Source organism: Acartia tonsa, chromosome 12 (genome assembly GCF_053477335.1).
Source record: "Acartia tonsa isolate MP-2025a chromosome 12, ASM5347733v1, whole genome shotgun sequence".
In the NCBI taxonomy this organism is placed as follows: Eukaryota; Metazoa; Arthropoda; class Copepoda; order Calanoida; family Acartiidae; genus Acartia; species Acartia tonsa.
Genome location: NC_137271.1, coordinates 42,411,133 through 42,428,904, shown reverse-complemented (window position 1 = coordinate 42,428,904; position 17,772 = coordinate 42,411,133). Strand labels below are relative to the sequence as shown.

Below are 17,772 nucleotides of genomic sequence, written 5' to 3'. Positions count from 1 at the left end.
ACCTGCAAAAAGGCAGTCTGGTCGTCATGGTTGTTTTCTTAAAACGACGGGAAATTTAATTCTTATGTCTATAACTGAAAAAATTTTGAAAATTGGACCATAAACACTGAAGATATGGAGAAAAATGTGAAAAATACAAAAATAGCCTAAAACCTGCAAAATGGCAGTGTGGCTGTCATGGTTGTTTTCTATAAACGACAGGAAATTTAATTTTGATATCAATAACTGAAAAAATTTTGAAAATCGGACCATAAACACAGAAGATATGGAGAAAAATGTGAAAAATACAAAAATAGCCTAAAACCTGCTAAAAAGCGGTCCGACCGCCCTTGATGTTTATAGTTAATTGTGCTCCTTAATAATGGGAATGTTGTCAAAAAATTTCAGCTGTCTATTTTTAATAGGAGCCGAGAAAATCACGTTTCACCTATTCTGTCTCAGACGGACAGACGGACGGACGGACGGACATTTCGAATTATAGAGTAGCTTCGCTACTAACGGACATTTCGAATTATAGAGTAGCTTCGCTACTAATAATACCCCTTTCCCTTAATGTTAGGTTAGGTTAAGTAAAGCTCAGTAGGGGTTGTGCTTCCTTTTAGAGATTTAGGGCTAGCAGAAGATTGAAATAGTTTTTAAAATAATTTAGAACAGTGATGGAGGGTAGGAATCTTCAAAGACCACTGGTAAAATTCAAGATTTGGTGTACACGTTTTAACACCCACTGTTATCGGAAATGTGCCAGGTTGGAATCCCAGAAACCGCGTCATAACTAAAGACATAAAAAAACATGTACCTTGAGCTACTATGTCAGAAGCCTCAAATGTCTTGATAACTGATAGGTGAATTAAACAACCATATAAGAACTTACATTTTCTGCAAATAACTATTCACAATTATTTATATACATACATGTACATTACCCTGTCCCGTTTTAGAAAAATTTTGTTAAAATTTTTGCCCCCAGCCATAATATGGTTGATTTATGCAAAATAATGACCCATGCAAAATATTTTTTCTGTAATGCAAAAATTGCGATGGTACAAGCACTGCAAAATTTAAGTAAAACAAAAGCTTTAAAAACGGTCTTTTTGCAGATTTTAAAAAGTTTGTACCATCTCAATTTTAAAGTTTTTTACGAAATTTCAATTCTAGTGTGTCAATATAACCCTAAATACTTGATATCCAGAATTATGAATCAGCCGGATATCTGTATCTATCGATTCCAGCCCAACCCCATTATTTATGTATGAAATCTGGCAATTTTTACTTTGGAAAATTACTTGCTACACCTTCTTCCATTATATGTTAGAATTGAGACTGCCCCCATTTTTTTTGGTAAATTTCAGGTTTATATAGACACACTAGAATTGAAATTTTGTAAAAATCTTTAAAATTGAGATGGTACAAGAGCTTTAAAAACAGGTCTTTTTTGCAAATTTTAAAAACTTTGCAGTGCTTGTACCATCGCAATTTTTGCATTACAGAAAAAATATTTTGCATGGGTCAATATTTTGCATAAATCAACTATATTATGGCTGGGGGCAAAAATTTTAACAAAATTTTTCAAATCCGGGACAGGCTAATGTACATATATTAATTAATTAATATGATCAGTTATTTCTTTATAATCTAATTAAGAATCAATTAAATGCTTAATTGTGTAGTTAAGTTATATATTATGCAAAAAAAAGTTTTTAATAAAATTCTATAATAAAAATTTTTCGAAAAATATTTTCTGATTCGTTCATAATCATAGCAAAGTAACTCTGTTGGTCTGACCGTTTGTCCGTCGCGATGGAAAAATTTAATTTACTTGGCTGCTCTCAGAGATTCTCATGATAAGCTTGGGCTTCCGAAATTTCCCATAAAGATTCTTTCTACCCATAGAATCGTTTTTAAAGCAGTAAATAACATTCTATTGCAACAAAAAGGTGATGTTAGCAAATAATTTCTTGAATAAAATCATAAAACGTTTTTTTCATTTAATTTTCATTTTTTCACTGTTGTGTTTTTGATGAACATTAAAATTTAAAACAAAAAAATCTTCCTAATTAAGTAGAAAAAATCTTTGAATTATTGGTCAATTTAAGTTCAAAGATTTTTTTTCCTTGTAAAAAATTATTTTTAAAAAAAATTTTGGAAAAAAAAATCTTCTAACAAAAATAATAATCATAATCCAAGATGGCGTCAATACATGTAAAATAATATTTTCAAATTTTATTTTAGTCATTCTTGTTCTTTGATTATTGATTAGATAAAAGACTAATTAAGAATGAATTCTATACCTAAAGTAGATTCTTATTGGTCTGTATCTCTCATTTGTTTGTCATCTATCTATGTATATATCTATCTATCTCTATCTATCTATCTACTATCTATCTATCTATCTCTATCTATCTATCTATCTATCTATCTATCTATCTATCTATCTATCTATCTATCTATCTATCTATCTATCTATCTATCTATCTATCTATCTATCTATCTATCTATCTATCTATCTATCTATCTATCTATCTATCTATCTATCTATCTATCTATCTATCTATCTATCTATCTATCTATCTATCTATCTATCTATCTATCTATCTATCTATCTATCTATCTATCTATCTATCTATCTATCTATCTATCTATCTATCTATCTATCTATCTATCTATCTATCTATCTATCTATCTATCTATCTATCTATCTATCTATCTATCTATCTATCTATCTATCTATCTATCTATCTATCTATCTATCTATCTATCTATCTATCTATCTATCTATCTATCTATCTATCTATCTATCTATCTATCTATCTATCTATCTATCTATCTATCTATCTATCTATCTATCTAGGAGTACCCCGAGGGCTGGAGGCAACTAAGAAGCGGATGCACCAGCAGAAGAAAGATATGTCCATGGCAGTTATTCTGATTTCAACAATCGTCATGTTCATTCTCTTTCATTCCCCAAGGTAATATCAAATTTTACTTACAGTCTAGTGGGACAAAGTGACTCAAAAATCAGCCATTTGACGTCTTAAAAATGAGGGAGATGAGTGGAGAAGTGGGAAAGAAAACCCCGACAAATGAATTGGATAATCCCTCATTCTTATGACATCACATGGCTGATTTTTGAGTCACTTTGTCCCACATCATTTATAGCGGCCTTATTGTAATGACAATTCCAGTATGGCTAGGAATAAGATTAATTTCCGATGAATCAAAACAGGAAAAGTTGCTTTCGTGACAACGCCTCTTAAGGGGCGTTTCGTCGTATTTTCACAGTGGATTTTCTCCTATTTCTAGCCGCTGCGGGAGGCTCTACCCCTGCGTGCGGGGCCTAACACTACGGGGCAATCACTTAACCTGACATAACCTAACCTAACCCAACCTAAGATAACATATCAAAAGCTACTGTGAAAATACGACGAAACGCCCATTAAGAGGCATTGTCACGGAAAGGACTATACCCAAATTTTCCTACATATTGAAAAAATAGTACTGTTTCATTCATTCATGATTCATTCATTTATATCTTATATATATAAATAGTTATTAATATTTTGTAATAATTCTTTTTTAGACAGTCTTATTTCATAGATATAGGAATATCAATTCAGACCTTAATTAATCTTTTTAGGCATTTGCTAGAATAAAGACTTATAGTTTTCACTATTTCCAATAATCAGGGACGTCCAACGGGGGGGGGGGGGTGGGGAGGGTTGTTAAATGGGTAAATACCCCCTCAACCCCAATGAATTTTTTATTTTTAATTTTTACCTCCCACCCAAATAAAAAGAAGCTTGAACGTCCTTGATTCTATGATAAAAAGTTAACCCCTTCCCCTTCAAAATTTGAATTTCTAATTCTCCCCCACCCCTAATAAAAAAGCTTTGACGTTCTTGCTACGCATCTAGCAACCTGAGAGGAAGGTAATCCATTTCTTATGATCTATCCTCCCTCTAAATAGCTAAAAACTATCCAGTGACTGGCTTCTCTGTTAAAAAGATTCTTGTGGTTTTGGCAAAATGTTTTACCCCCATGGTAAAATTATGATTATTGGTATCTGCCCCTCCCCCCCCCCCCCACCTAATATTCAAAAAGTGGGGGCGGGGTCTTAACACCCAACTTTTAATGTATAAAATATTTTTAAAATCACAAAATTTTTTGGTGGGTTCTTAGAGGCTATGCTTTTGGTGGAAAAAAAATGCACCAAATAAACTTTTTTTTATACTTTCTGTAAATGCGTGAGTTTTCATAATGCTAATGATATTTAGAGTGATGGTATCTATCTATGAGGCTGGTACAATAAAATCTTTGCTTTTCTGCAGATCAAGAGAGAAAGAATATCGAGGTATGATTCTTATTGATATTTGTTCAATTCAGGAATAAAAAGGTTGTAAATTAACTTAACAGTCCTTGTCAACCCCTATCGTTAAGTAATGTTTTTTTACACAAGGAAAGATAGGATGCTTTCCCTTAAAGTGCCTTTCGAGCACTGGACCCCCCATCCTCTTCTTATTTAAAAAAAAACCAATTGAAGGATAGTTATTTCCCTTGTCTAACCCCTGCGTGGTCTACTTGAGAGGCTACCCACTTACCAATATAACCTAACCTAACATAATCTAAGGTAAAAACAAACACACGGAAACAAAAGAATACCTTCTCCATTAATTAAAAAACTAGCGGCTACGCCCCTAGAGGCCTCTAGAGGCACTTGAGGAGGGGGTGAGTCGTATTTGATAACCCAACTTCTTATTTTAGATTTTAAAAGAAAAAGTAAAAAAAAAATATTTTGAGGGGTGGAAATTTTTTTTTTGGGGGGGGATGCCATCAACCCCCCGGCCCCCCCTCATTTTTAATTTTAGTTAAAAAAATATTTTTTTTTTTCATGAGAAGCTACCCTGTTAAGGAGAACCCGATCGGTTCAGCGGTTGGCGAGATTCTTTGGTACAGACACACATCCTGTTACTTTAGTATAAAGATAAGAAGTTGTGGAAATTCTGTGCTTTTTAAGGCACCTTAATGACAAAAGCCAGAGATATCGTACAATTAATATTAAAAAGACTACATCCAACCAAAATTATTAGGCGTGCATTAGACCCCCAAGAAAATATCATTTACTACGCATCTATGAACGCTTTCCACGAAATAATTAGCGTAGCATCTCTATAAGTATCGTAACTTTGAAATGTTATATTTGATTATTATATTTCATCTTTTAAGGCAATATGCATCTTAAACTGTTTTTAAGTTAAATTATCGAAAGATGAATATTTTAAAATTTGTGACAAAAAATAGCAATTAAACGTAAGTTATTTTTGACAATTTGATTTTTAACGAACAAATATCACAGTAAAAAGAAATATATAGAGATGTCTAGCGGTTAGAATTTTAACTATATAATATAAAGGTTTCGTTATATTGGCCAGTATTTTCATATCTATATCATGATTTTAATTGAATTTAGAAAATAATTATAACGCTAGAAAGCCATCTATCTAATAAGCGGAGTGGTTTAATATATAGGGGCGGGAGTAAGAAATTTTAATCTATTAATCTATCTATTTATCTATTAACCATCTATTTATATTTCCAGGTATTTGGTATCTATATATCCAGCAAATAATTCAACTAATGATGGTGGTAAATTGTGCTATAAACCTTCCTGTCTATCTTGCAGTTTCTCCGCCGTTCAGGTAAACATGTTTTAATCTTCTATTCACCTATCACTGAAATTGTTTATTTAGTTCAACAATAAATATTTCAGTATGGCTTTGAAACCGATTAATGTCCGGTGGATTAGAATCACTAATCGGCCATACTAAAAAATCATGTTTAGCATCGCATTAAAGACAATTTTCCACGAATATTTAAACAATATTCATAAAATCAATACCAGTTTTGTTAGGCCGGGTCTTCGACCCCTCAAGGTTGACTAAACCGGTTTCAATGTTATATCTTATAATTTTAATATCCACGGAAAGCTGTCTTAAAAACTGTCTTGGCCTAAATAATAATAAGAATAATTCTAATTAAAATCTTTTCATTTTATTTACTTTTGTTGGATAAGAGAAATGTTTTGGAAATGTAGATTTATTTTTTTAAAAAAATATATTAAATTTAGGAAGATTTTTTTTCTTTATTAACTTTTATACAATGACATGTTGATTTTTCTTGTGGAATTTTTCTCTATTTGAGTATATTAACAAAAGAAATTTGTTGTTACTAACCTTTCTTATAATTTAAATTATCAGAGCAACTCTATCTTTAAATTGTCAGTTCGTCATTTTGTCTCAATACAAGTGGTGCAGTTAGGTTATTAGGTGTGAAAGAATAGTCTGATTGTTGTGAAACTTTATTTCAAAATTTAATACTCAAAGTGAAACTAAAATGTAAGAAAACGTGATTTTCTCTACTGCTATTAAAGGTATATGGGTACAATTTTTTTTTTTCTGTAAAGATTCCTTATTTCAATTAGCCTCTGGTTTAAAGGTTACTTGGTCCGTTGATCTGTCAATCGTGCAACAAAAGTATGTGAATGGCTTATTGTTTTTTCGTTTTTCTAAATTTTTTTATTTATGACAAGCGCACATCACCTCTGTAAATCATTTTGTTTGTAAGTCCATCCATGATTTTTTGCTTTACTAATTATGAATGTTGTCTTTCTTGTCCATAGATCTATTCATCCATTTTTTTCTCTCACTCTCTATTTATACATTACTTTTCTTCTTATACATTCACTTTTTTCGGTTCATTCTCTTAAGGAGCTTACCGAGCAAAACACTTACACCTTGACTTATTTTTGAAATAGATTGAAAATATGGGTAGTATTCATTTCTTTATGCCTAAAACCTGTAAAGCCTAAGGTGCCCTAACCTAGTATAATCTATCATAAAGGGAGGAAATAACATACAAAAAAGTTTAGGGGGGGGGGGGAGGTGTTCCGTGCTTAACTATGCCCTTTGAGGTAAACCTTACATTTTTCTGTCTTATATTTCTCCATCTCTTTTTTTTTCTCCCTTACTACATCAAGAACACCAACCTTATAGCGTAATAAATCTAAATTATACAGTTCTTAGACAATGAAAATTCTTTTCCAAATAATTTACATATAAATGTATTTCATAAAACAACAAAAAATGTGGCACAATACTTTTTCCTACCATTGGACTATAACCTCTACCGCCCGTCTCCTAATTTTAATTTGTGTTAAATTAGGTTCAGTTAGTATAGGTTTAAGGTTAGGTAGGTTTCAGGATAAACCCTTTTATAATAGGTAGGGTACAACTTGTAAAGTAAACAAGGATGACAACATCCATTAGTCAAAGCTTGAACTATGTACAAAGTGATTTAAACAACAGATGTTTAGTGGTCACAAATACATAATAACATAACTGATAGACTGACTGACCAAGAAAATTGACAAAGGAAATCTTACATAAAATATTAGTCTATCTTGAATAGTAGCCGAGAAAATCACGAATGGGCGGATAGAAAAATAATGTGAATTATAGAGTAGCTTAGTGACTAAAAATCGGTAGGCTTTTGATGTCAAAGTGGCAAAAAAAACTGACTATCCCTACTTAGAATTGTTTAACATAAAAAAATATGTTAATATATACGTTTTTTTTTTATATTTTTAATAATAAAAACAACGGAACAGTAAGCTTACTAAAATGGCAATTCAATGTAGATTAGTCATTGTGCTTGCATTTGATACAATAATTAAGTAATTTATTTTAGCTACCCCCCCCCCCGTCCAGCCTACGAAATAACCTATAAAAAAATTCAAAATAACCTTATGTAAACTTTTAATGAATTCCATTAAAATCATCATATTTTTAGCTGTTAAAACAAATTTATTTCATGAATAGTTATTTCTCGCATCGTATTATAAACGGCTTTCCGCGGATATAGAATGTACAATTAAAAGATTAAAACTAGTTTTTTTAGCCCCGAGGTGCCGAAGGCACCGGCTAAAAAAAACTGGTTTTAATCTTTTGATTGTACATTTTTATATTCGTAGAAAGCTGGATATAATACGATGCTGGACATAGTTTTTTCGTATGGATGAGAACCGGTTCCTATCCACCGGATTCGAATGAATACGAGAAATGATTTTAAAATTTTGTAAATAAATTAACATGGGAGAGTTTTAGCATCTTTTCAGTTTCATTTTTACAAGTGTAGCAGTAAACAGAGGTGGATTCTTTAAACACTTTGTGGCTTACTGCCTCTCTAAAATTAGTGAAGCTCGCTAAAACATTTTGTGAAAAATCCTCCAATGTCGCATTTAAAATGTACAAAAATTAAACAAAATCTTATGTTGATAATCAGCGTTTCGGAGCCGTTTGATTTTGGTGCGGCTCCGGCTCCAGCTCCGGCTCCGACCTAAAATCAAGAAAAACTCGATATATTTTTTCCCCATAAAAAATATTTTTTTATTTTTGACTTTTGGAGGTTTTAAAAGTTCATTTTTTGATAAAAATGGACTTGAAAAACTTAAAAAGGGTATTTGCACATTACAAAACAGAGTTACCAAATTATAATTTATAAAAAAATCTCTTTATTTATCTAGTCCGGAGCCGGAGCCGTTTATTAACGAAAATTACGGCTCCGGCTTCAGCTAAATATGGCGGCTCCACGGCTCTGAAACACTGTTGATAATCCTTTAATGATTTTGGAGGATTTTTCATTAATGTACCAATTCATGTTTTTATTTCAGGGCCTCCTTTAAGAAGTACATGTCAATTGTTCAGAACATGTTTATCTGTCGGTCAAACTCAGGTAAAAATTATAAATCAATTTGTATCAAAGCTACCCTACAGATTATTCTTGTCTGTTTGTCTACAATTCTCGTCCTTGTTAATTTAAATATTTAGAGTTAGAAAAATTAAATTATACAATTCCTAATTATCCCCCGGAGAGAGTTTAACTTTGAAATTAATTATAATGTACACAGAACCAACATGACAAATTTGCATTGTATAATGAGATTTCAGGAAGGTAGGGGACATTGGACTGTAAATTACACTGATACCCAAATTTAGTTGGCTTAAAAACTCTGGTTATCTTTATGGAATTTTGATTGGTTGGTTCCAAACTACTTGTGCCAAAACTTTTCAATCAATACAAAAGAGGAAATTTTGTTTTCATCAATGATTTTTTTATTGTTTATTGTCTTATCCCTTAAGATCCCCTAAGATAATGGCACATTCTAAAATTTCGCCACTGAGACACCTAAAATATCACTCTCGAATAATATATCTAAATCCACAAAAAAATAACAAAACAGGAAATAATCCTTCATATTTTCATTTACCTATCCGCGGACAACTATCTCTAATACATATATTTTCAGAAGAGAGTGAAGCCAGAAGTCCCCCCTCCCCTGAGAGCATCCCCCTGCAACAGATCCAGACCCCCCCAACAGAGAAATGTACCCCCCAACTGAACGGGGACAGGGGGGATAACGGCACCCTCAATGGAAGTGGAACAATCAGCACAATTATGAATACAGAACAATCATGTTAAAATGATTTTAAAAGGCGCCATTTGAATCAAACCAAAGCATAATATAACTCTGTATTTCCCGCCATTTTGGACCAACAACTGTACACTATATATTTTGGACCAATCAGAATGCTTAAAAAAATATAGACTAATAAAAATTCATAACGTTACTTGTAGATCAAAAAGTGGAAGTATATATTGGTAACACTAAAAAAAGACATATTGAATGTCCTGTATAAATGTTTTTTGATTAAATCAGCAATTAAAAGTATCATATCATGTTCTAAAATTTTTTTTTGTTTGATCTAATTTATGTGATATTAAAGTAAGTTGTGGAAAAATATTAAATTTTATAATAATTATGATAATTTAAATTAATTAATGTGGTAACCTTTATTCAAAATTATTTTTGATATTGTAAATTTTTTATTTACATGTAAAATCTATATTCATTGTTAATGATAAAATGTAAAAAAGTTGCATATTTTAAAAATGTTTAAATGTTGTTTTGAGACATCGAATAAAAATTGTATAAATGTTTTTCTAAAATGCAGAATATCTATTTTATTTTCAATAAGATAATCCCAAATGTTTCCTAGATTTTATTCAAATTTTTTTAAAGTAAAAAATCCATTTTTAAGAAAAACTTTAATTCTAGGTACAATTTTAAAAGTCTAAATAATATGAATGCTCTTGCTCATATGGTTCGTAGGTATATCTGTCCTCAATTTAGGTTGCAAATATGAACCTCTTTGATTGGTCAGTTATTTCATCCAGAAGGAGGGGCCGGGAGGGAATAACGTTTCATTATTTTAGCCAGCTGAAAGTATCACTTCATTAGAGTACATGAAAATATGGTGCAACATCCAAGTAATAATATATCGATTATTGTAATTATGTAGTTCAGTTGCGCGCGAAAAACTACCTGTCATTGTCTTATGTTAAAATAATCTCTTTTTACCATGTCATTTTAGCAGGGCTTGTCAACCGCGCGTCAGCCATCTGTAAGCCTAAGAAAAATCAGCCTTTCAAAATTTAAAAAGAATCAGCTGAATGCCTAAACCTTTTCCTAAACAGACAATCCATTTCTTCAGAATTTTACTTTTTCATATAAGCGGGTTTAGATTTAAGGCTTATGCGCGGCTGAGGCGCGGCTGCCGAGCCCTGCGTTTTAGGAAGGGATATGTCACTCTAATAAATAAACTATTTTTCCTTAAGTTTTTTTTAATTCTAAATTTTTTAACAATTTTAGCTTGATAAAGATTTCGAAATGCATCAGCAGTACATTTTGTCTCAAAAGTAGATATTTTTCATGAAAAAAGTTAGGGAAATTGAAACTTAATTTGATCAAAAAAAATAATTTAATCAATAAAAAAAATTGAATAATATCAAAAAGTAAATGTTGATTTTAAATACTTAAAATTTAAGCATTAATAATTGTAAAAATGTCAAATATATGTAAATGTTGTATTATATGGGAACATTATATAAATAAAGTTACTTAAAATTCTTCTTTAAAATTAATATTAATTCTTACTATCTAACTATAGTGATAATATAAAGGACGTCAAATGAGGGTGCTTTTCAAAACAACTGAACTTAAAAATTTTGTACGAAGGCCCGCTGACGCCATTGCTTCTATAAATCGTGCGGATGTTTGTAGCTGCGGTTGCAGTTGCCGAGCCCTACATCTTATCTTGTATCAAAACGTAAATACACTAATACTAGGCAAATTCTTAGATCTCGGCAGCCGCATATTCAGGCTTAGGGTGGCATAAATTCTGGCCAAATTAGCAGGGTTCGGCAACTGCTCATTCAGCTGCGGTTTAGGCTGACTGAGGCTGTAGATGGCCTAAGCTCAGTGAGGCTGAGTGTGGCTGAAATAAAATAGATTGTTTAGGCTAAAAGGCTAAGGATGGCTGTGAGTTGTATAATATTTTTGAAAAAATGTGTCGTTGTACCTTAAAAGTACGGTTACATGAGAGAAATTTTGCCAAACAATATTTGATTTTCAAATTGATAAACATGTTTTTACACCAAAATATTTTATAAAACAACTTATGTGTACAATTATCTAAACCCTATCAAGATTGTCAGCGCTTTGTTGGAGGCAATATTGATGGTTTGGTTAAAGAAGCTTTCAAAAAATGACGGCTGCGCCTCCTATTATCTAGGGGCTCTGTTCTTGGATGGGAAGAGATGAATAGATACAAATCATTCAAAAACTTAACTTAAAATGATGAGTTATAATTTAATTAATTCATCATACATTGCCATGACCCTGTGTAAACTTAACAGAGATGGGATTTTGAAAGATGAATGCCGCGTTTTTTCGACATTTTTTCGACATTGATTAATTGAACGAAGACGATAAAACTTCAACAGAGTATACAACTTAAGAATTAAAAATTTAAAAATTATTATATTAGAATTTTATAATGTCTAATACAGCTCTAAAAAGATGCATTAATTTATATTAAAAAAACGCGGCATTCATCTTTTAAAAACCCATCTCAGAGAATGAAAGTTTGGAACGTGTAAGAAAGATGTGATATACAGATACGCAGGGACCTAAAGGGATAAGACAATGGCCGATAAATTTACAAAGATCCCCAATGATGATACACAAAATTACCTATTCTGTAGATCAAAGTTATTGGTTAAAACGTTTGAACACTCAACTTGAAAAATCCCAGAAAATAAATTCTCTAAAGTCCCCAAAGCCAACGAATAAGAAAACGTTATTATAAAACTTTGGGGACTAGTGTAGTGAAAAGCCAATTGGCCCCTATCTCTCTCTGACAAATATGGCTATCACCAGGTCATGGAAAACTAGAAGGAAATTGAAATTGAAGATCTTTTTATTTTCTTTTTTTTCGGATGCGCTATAGACGATCTTCAGTCCGCGATTCAGACAAAAACTAAAATTTTTAATAATATAATTGCATTCACGAGGCTTTTATATAATTCTAACTGTCCGCCTGTCTGTATGTAACCCAAATAAAAGGGAAACATGACGTTTTTGTCTATAATTTTTCTTCAAACCAGCAAAGTTCAAACTTTTCAACCAATAATTTTAATCCAATAAAAGGGTAAATTTTTTTAATATAATGAATTTATTATCCATTGTATTTTTCCTTAACAAAAAAACACAAAAGGCAGATTATCCCTTTGGATTTAAGACAAAAAAAAGATAGGGCTTTTCCGTCTTTTGTATATGTTCTGAATTTTCTTCTCTTCTGCACAAGACAGTTTTTGAACATAATGCATAATTTGTTTTTTAACAATCTTTGGCATATTTCATTAATTTTTAGGTATTGACTTTGTTTTTAAAATCATAATTTGCATCTATATTTCTATAAATAAGTGTTACATCATCAAGGTGTGTTTGTCTGTCTGTCGATAAGGCTCTCCTTTACGGTGAAGCTTTGTAATAGGTCCTTGGTTAGTTTTGATATTGTTTAGGGGAAGGGAATCTCCACCATTCTAAGAAAAATCACCACTAGAAAATCGCTCCAAAATGTGAAGATTTAAGTGTAATTGGTCGTACCCCTCCCCTTCCCTCAACATACACCTTAATATAGTGCACCTAGAGACTTCTAGGGCGCAAAAACAAGTATACTATAATTGCAAAGTAAAACTTTGTAAATGCGTATTTGCAAAAGTAACCATTTTAGAAGCATGAAACTTTAACGGAAATAATTGTGCACCTCCTATTTACTTCCGCAAATATAAGAACATCATACTTTTGCAATATCTTTCTGTATTCCAGTACAGCTTCAAACAACCTCAACCTACCTGCTCTTAAACAGACGCAAAGTTAGGACTTCTAGCCAAAGGTTGTACAATTAAAGAGTTGGTTGTAATTCTTTTTCTCCTTTTTAATTGCGAAACTATTCTATGATTAAGGACATCAAATTTCTAAGGAAAAGTGTATTGTTCTCCTTTACTATTTAAGAAGGTTTTTTTGGTAAAAATTTTACTGACCTATGCTCGTCAATTCTATTAATCATACTACCCGGCATTCTATCGATAATGCTTTTCTCATTTATATCCAATTTATAACCAATTAATTTAGGAGTCTTACTGTGAATGGTGACAGACTAATTGATTTATAAATATATATTTATTCATTTTTTCAAGGCAAATGATAAAAAAACGCGTCTAGATGTCTGCGTTTCCCCCCATTATTTCATTACAGAGCCTAACCAAAGCAAGGATGACAACATCCATAAAAGCGAAGCACTGAAACGATAGGACAAACGGACATTAACACTTGTATAAGAGAATATAAATGTATAAGAGTCGAATCAAAATTGTAATTAAATTTGTTAAAAAAAACTGCTTGATACAGGATAATGTTTATGGACATACTTACATTTTTAGGACTTGATTATAGAGTTGCTTCGCTTATAACATTATATTTTGTTGTCCCAGGAATTAATATACCAAAAATCAAATTAATCGGATGATTAGATCACATGAAAATTTGTTGTTAAAAAAGTAAAAAAATCGATATGTTAAAAATGGACGTACGGACATTCTGATAATGATTATAGAGGGATAACAATATCTTATTCTTATAGTCTTATTTACAACATGAACTGAGGAGCCAGCTCCGAGAGCCAGTCGGCTCCGAAAATTGAAATTCATAGTGTAGTATAAGTAAACTTTATAAGTAAATTACATTATGTTTTTAACATTATGTTTTTCAGTTTTTCGGAGCCGACTCCGGGAAAAAAATTAAATATTTGACAAAATCTCCACTATGTTTTCAAGAAATAGACATTTTTTACATTTTTTACATTTTTTTGTAAAATAATAAATTTTTCTTAAAATACTCGAAAAATATACTGCTTAAAAATCGCTCAACCTATTATATTTGTTAATTAAAATCTTGTAAACGGCTTGAATGAATGTTACAAACATTTATTTATTGGGATTTATTTATTTTAATTAAGATCTATAAAACGGCAAATCTTATTGACTATTCTATAAATCAATCTCTCTGTATTTATGTGATAACAAAGATCTCATAAACAGTTAAATCACACAACTTTTAACCGCTGGACTGATCAATACAAAATTTTCAGGGAAGTTTAATGTAGGTCTCGGGTTGAGTTTAAGTTGCTGGAACGATTATTGCAAAGGGGGGGGTGGATGGAGATTGTCAACTAAGATCTCGAAAACTGCTGGAACGATTATTGCAAAATTTTCAGGGGGGTTTTAAAGATCATAGGTTTTATGCTATTTTAATGGGGGATGCGACACTAGCTCTTTAATATATTTTAATCACACAACCTGTCCTATTTATCAATCTGTATGTATGTGTGTATGTAATAAGATCTTAGTAACGGCTGGACCAATTATAATAAAATTAATATGGTAAGTTTTAAGCTATTTGAAGGAGATAGATAGATAGATATATATATATATAGATATGAACATACTCATTGTGAGGGGGGGGGGTGGAATGTTTAAATATTTTTTTCTACAAAAGCAAGGAAAAAATGGGTATATATGTCAGGGATGGAGGGGACATTGGACTATAAATTTCACTGGTACACAAAGCTTTCTAACTACTTTATCTTATTTGTAGACTAAAAAACTTTGGGTACCTTTATTTAAATTCTATTTGTTGGTTTCAAACTTTTCAACAATTGATGTAGAGATGGGGTAATTTAATTTATCCTCCAATATCTTATCCCTTAAGGTCCGAGAAATGTTTAAAACTTATTTATGACCCACTGTTTCCTTTCAACTATTATGTAATACATGATTTTTAAAAGCAAAGCTTTTTATGATTATGTTTGGTCCGTCCGTTTTTTCCGTTACTTTAGGCATGTTAGAATTTCATTTCATGGGGATTCCTGTAGGAGATAGGTACAATTTATAATCGTTATTAGAATGTCCGTACGTCCATTTTAAACAAGCTGATTTTAACTTTTTTAACAACAAATTTGTATGTGATATTATTTTCGATATATATTTATGTCCTTAAACATTATCCTGTATTTCAGCAGTTTTTAAAATTTTTTTCAATTCTAACACTCGTCTAATTGTCTTAGAGTTTCGCTTTTATGGATGTTGTCATCCTTGTTTTTAAAGAAAAAGAAATTTCAATTTTAGCCAACTGGTCGAGATACACGACACCTTTTTCCCGACCTTAAGTTTGAGCAAATAATTATAACAGATTATTTTCAACACGCATTTACATTTTTCTGGAAATATATATTTTTTGAATCAGAAATGGCTACATTAAAAAAAAAGTATATATGAAAAAGACAGCCAGATCGATACACAAATAGACAGATAAAGGACAGTTAAAGTTGGGTTGGAGGTAGGAGTTGAGGGGATTGGGTCAAGGTGATAATCGTTATTTTGGCTCGCTGCAGTTTCACTTTAATAGAGAAAATGAAATACTGATGTAATATTCAAGTAATAATATATCGCAGTTTCAATTTTAAACTTGTTAATACAAATAATATCAATATTCAATCTATAAATATTTTCCCTTTACCTAAAAATTATTCTAACAAGAATGACAACATCCATAAAAGCCAAGTTCTGAAACTGTAAGACAGATGAACATTAACTCTTGTATAGAGTCCCAGAACTTTATATACAAAATATGAATTTATAAGTTTTGACAAATTTGTACGTAAATTTGTTGCAAAACTTCTTAAATACAGAATTCTTTTTTAAGACATACTGACATTTTTAGGACTTAATTATATAGAGATGCCTCGCTCAAAATATTGTACCTTATTGTAAAAGGAATCAGTATTCCAAAAATCAGATCAATCGGATCATTTTATCACATATAAAATTGTTGTTAAAAAGTAAAAAAATCAACATGTTTAAAATGGACGTACGGACATTCTGGTAACGCTAATAGGGTTGCTACGCTTTCTAAATCCTACCTAAGTACTAGAGGAATCATCATGCAAAGTTTGCATTTGACAGGACAATTCTAAAATGCCTAAATTAACGAAAAAAGCTATCCGTTACGGACGGACGAAATAACGGACCCTAATTATAGAAAAGCTTCGCTTTTAAAAACTAAGACAATACTTAACAAGGATGACAACATCCATAAAAGCGAAGCTCTGAAACGGAAGGACAAACGAACATTAACACTTGTAGAGTGCCATAACTTAATAATCAGAATAAAAATGTATAATAAATATATAATTATTAACTCATCCAGAGTTAGGACACATCAGGTGTAAACTTCGCTGAGTTAGGGCCCCATGGAGCGGTTAGGCATATGGCAAAAACCCATCCCACCACATTTACAATTAATTTCTGATATATGGCAATGTGCTTTCATTTCTCGATATGCACTTTGTGGGAAAGTACCCTAAACTTCACTGCTGTCCTTGCTTTTTTATTAAACTTGCGGCTGCGCCCCTAGCATCTAGGGGCTCTATATTCGAAGGGATAAAGAAGGGCAGAAAAAAGCTTAAAACCATACCCAGACTTATTTATAAAAATAAAATAGCCTAAAACCATCTCAGGGCCTATACGAAGTTTCTCTCTAAAGAAGAACCATATCGGTTCAGTGGTTAGCGAGATCCTTCGCTACAAACAAAAAAGCTTTACTTTATATTCTAGGAGGATATTTTTTTTATGCAAAGCATATCTATAATTTGTATATATAAATATCAGTCTGAGGGTGAATCACAAATTCCTATCTGACATTACAGATAGACTGCTTTAATTTTGATTGAAAATATTCTCGATACCGTTGAGCATCTAATATATGATTTACTTATTCCATCAGCCTGTAATACCCTGATAATTGAGTATCTACTCTTTGCCTTAATTAGTTGGCTAGTCTGTCTGTAACCCTCCAGATGACATCAATTTATGTAGGAGATATGTACCCTTTTCTTCTAATAAAAATAAAAGCCTAGCAGCTAGTCCTTAAAATAGAGTAACAGGATCTGTGTCTGTCTATACTAAATGCAAAATCAATGTGATTCTTCTTTACAATTAAACTTCTAATAGGTCCTATACAATTGAGCAATGACGTCCAAGGCGGGGGGGATGGGTTAAAGTTGTGTTACCTCCCCCCCCCCCCCCATATAAAAATTACCCCTACCCATTAAGGAGGGGGTATTTACACCCTCCAAACAATGAATAATCCCTAACAAAAAATTCCGGCAAGCTTCGCGCGCTTAACTTCTTCCACTTTCAAGATTTTTTACTACCGCCCAAATTCAAAAGACTATATAGTTCCACCAGATTAAAACAGTT

General features: G+C 31.7%; 1 protein-coding gene across 1 annotated transcript in view; it reads left to right on the top strand.

Moving 5' to 3' along the window:
* Nucleotides 1-11,040, top strand: part of LOC145333484 (FMRFamide receptor-like) — a 51,994-nt gene extending 40,954 nt beyond the window's left edge. The window contains exons 12-16 of the mRNA XM_080178638.1: nucleotides 2,849-2,966; nucleotides 4,272-4,348; nucleotides 5,594-5,693; nucleotides 8,723-8,784; nucleotides 9,359-11,040. Of these exons, the coding sequence (XP_080034764.1) occupies nucleotides 2,849-2,966; nucleotides 4,272-4,348; nucleotides 5,594-5,693; nucleotides 8,723-8,784; nucleotides 9,359-9,531 (530 nt within the window). The 3' untranslated portion in view covers nucleotides 9,532-11,040. The remainder of the gene's footprint in view (nucleotides 1-2,848; nucleotides 2,967-4,271; nucleotides 4,349-5,593; nucleotides 5,694-8,722; nucleotides 8,785-9,358) is intronic.
* The last annotated feature ends 6,732 nt before the right edge of the window (nucleotides 11,041-17,772 follow it).